Below are 2,729 nucleotides of genomic sequence, written 5' to 3'. Positions count from 1 at the left end.
GGGGGAGGCGCTGCGAGGGGTGGAGCGCGCCGCCGAGCTCGCTCTCGGAGTTTTGACAGTACCGGAGCTGAAATTGTCAGCGGCGGCGAGCGCAGGAAAGTTGAGAGGAGCTCGTGGCCCCAGAACAAAGCTTGAGAAAAGTAAACAGGCAGCTGCTGCCGGCGAGCCTCCCTCCTTTCCTCTCTCGCTCAGCCTCCTTCCCGCCCTTGCTTTGCCGCTTCCTTCCAGCAGCTCCGGGGGGGGGGGGGAGGAGGGGAATGGGCTTGCTCTCTCTCTGGCGATTACTAACTTTTGCGTCGCCCCTGTTTTGTCTTTCTCTCCCTGTCCCCTTCCCGCCCTCTGCAGACCATGGTGAATCCGGGCAGCAGCTCGCAGCCGCCCCCGGTGACGGCCGGCTCCCTCTCCTGGAAGCGGTGCGCAGGCTGCGGGGGCAAGATTGCGGACCGCTTTCTGCTCTATGCCATGGACAGCTATTGGCACAGCCGGTGCCTCAAGTGCTCCTGCTGCCAGGCGCAGCTGGGAGACATCGGCACGTCTTGTTACACCAAGAGCGGCATGATCCTTTGCAGAAATGACTACATTAGGTAAGTCTGATGGCTTTTCCTGAGGGTAAGCACAGCAGTGGCAAGGCCAAAGTTGAAGGGAAGGAGCCTGCACCGATCGAAAGACATGACAGCCTTCACCTCAAAAACCTTCTGATGAGCGAAATTTAAGGGATTTAAGAAGCATGTACTAGTCTTCCGTATTTGATAACAAAAAAGGGACAATTGCCATACAAAGTAAAAACTCCCGTCCAATGGAACTGGCTGTTGTATGTGCAAAGATTGAGCACCCTAAGTGTTCAGTCTTAACTGGACTTCAGGCTATAAATAAGCATTTCAAGTGGGAGTTAAGTTGCTTTTTTAAAGCAAGGTAGGGACCTACAGAGCTCAGAGACAAAAGGTTAACTTAAAAATAAAAGTGTAGTTAGTGAGAAAGTGTGTGTAGCGATGGCTAATTATGATATTTGCATAAGCACCTTTAAACTTTTTTTTGAGTGTAATGCTCTGACTCATTCTTTGTGCTCCTTATGAAAAATGCTGATTACCCATCAGTTTAAAGACTTGTAATTCTTTTTATAGCAAAAACCCCCAAAACAAAACCTAGTGGTAATGTTTTTCTTCATACTGTTACTTGGAGGCTTGCTTAAATGTTAGTGTGTGGCTTGCGATGCAAAAATTGCTTATTTTATTTTTTTTTTTTTTACTTGAAGAACCTTCAGGTCTGTAGTTTTTTGTTGTTGTTGTTGTTGTCATTTGTAGCACTGCCCTTGATCCCCAAAGAGATTTAGAAAACGAGGCTATAGAATTATACTAATCTTGCGTTTTAAAGCAATGTATAGGAACATTCATATGTCCATGTAAGCAATCTTTTCCAACAAGTTTCAGTGCAATTAATGGAAAGAATTCAGGAGGTCAGGTGCCTATAGGATCTTTTCAGGTGAACTCAAGCTACTTAAACTCATTAATTTGAAAGGAGGCATTTGAAGGATTACACATTTAATTTGAGTAAATGGTTTGATAGACTGATGCACATGAATGCTTCTAGGAGGTGTTCTGTTTCAACATCCAGTAATTAAAAAAAAAAAAAAAAACCACACGCACACCGTTGGTACTATAGAGAACTGAACACTTTTAAGAATTTCATTCTATTTAAATTTCTGCCCTTAAACCTTTTTCTTTATAGGAATTAATAGAAAATTTTCTTGTTTCTTCAATGCGGGTAAATCAGTGGATGAGATATTTTGTTCAAAGTTTAGCTCTATTGAGATTCACTTCACTGCAGCTTATACTGCGAAAGATCCCAGTGCAGTTCAGAGCGGAGTATGGGTGTGTTTACCCCAGTGATAATCATTAATGTAAAATGATGTTTGGTTATTCTGATAATGCAACCACTCTGGTGGCATCCTCAATCAGTCAAGTAAAAGAAATATACGAAGGGAGAGGGCTTTTATTTTTAAATTAAGATGGCTGCATTAATTCTGCTAAGTGTTCTTTTAAAAGTAAATGTTAGAAAAATCAGCAGGAGCATGGGTGTAATGCTTTCTGGTCTTCCAAGCAATGCCTTGAGCTTTGACAGTATTAAAATTAGAGAGCAATACTGTGGTAAGGAAGGAGGGTGGTTTGAAGAGGAAAACCTGATGGTGCAGTTAAGATTTGGTGAATAGTAGTTTCATTTCTTTCTCCAGGTTGCCTTAAAAAAACTTTGTTTCTGATTACGACTAATTAAAAAGAAGATGGGTCCACTTGTATTCCCTTAGGACAAGTTTAGGCAAGTGGCTTCCTGGGAATTGAATCCATTCCTTTCCCTATTCTTGGGGCCAAATATAAATGCCCATTTGGTGTTTTCTTGTGACCTAATGGATCAGTGGAGGATGGGTACCCAGCCCTGAGCCTTAATTAATTGATGGATCCATAGTCTCACTCTTTCTTTTTGCTCTGAATCTGGGAACTGGAGTTAAGCTTGCTCTTGAACTAAATGTTACCCTGAGACTCTTATATTTATCTGGGAGAGATGAGTTCCAGTTCAGTACCAAGTGGATCATCACCTAACACTTTGCTTACCAGCAGCCAATTTAGAGATCTCAGAAGCTAGTGTTCCCTCTCCCTCAGTACATCAAGATGCCAAAAAGGGTGGGAAGGTGGGGGAGGTGCTGGAGTGCCTTTTCCTCTCAGCTATCCCCTGCCCAA

At 43.3% G+C, this 2,729-nt stretch overlaps 1 protein-coding gene across 3 annotated transcripts in view; it reads left to right on the top strand.

Moving 5' to 3' along the window:
- Lmo4 (LIM domain only 4) overlaps positions 1 to 2,729 on the top strand; it is a 30,685-nt gene that overhangs the window by 16,526 nt on the left and 11,430 nt on the right. For 2 of the 3 annotated variants that reach the window (XM_015504725.2, XM_048814971.1), the window contains exon 2: positions 346 to 584. In XM_015504725.2, the coding sequence (XP_015360211.1) occupies positions 349 to 584 (236 nt within the window). In that variant the 5' untranslated portion in view covers positions 346 to 348. Of the gene's footprint in view, positions 141 to 345; positions 585 to 2,729 lie in introns of all 3 variants that reach the window. The other variant, XM_015504724.2, reaches the window with a different exon arrangement.

This window comes from Marmota marmota, unplaced genomic scaffold, assembly GCF_001458135.2.
Source record: "Marmota marmota marmota unplaced genomic scaffold, marMar, whole genome shotgun sequence".
NCBI lineage: Eukaryota > Metazoa > Chordata > Mammalia > Rodentia > Sciuridae > Marmota > Marmota marmota.
This window is presented reverse-complemented; position numbering and strand designations above follow the sequence as displayed.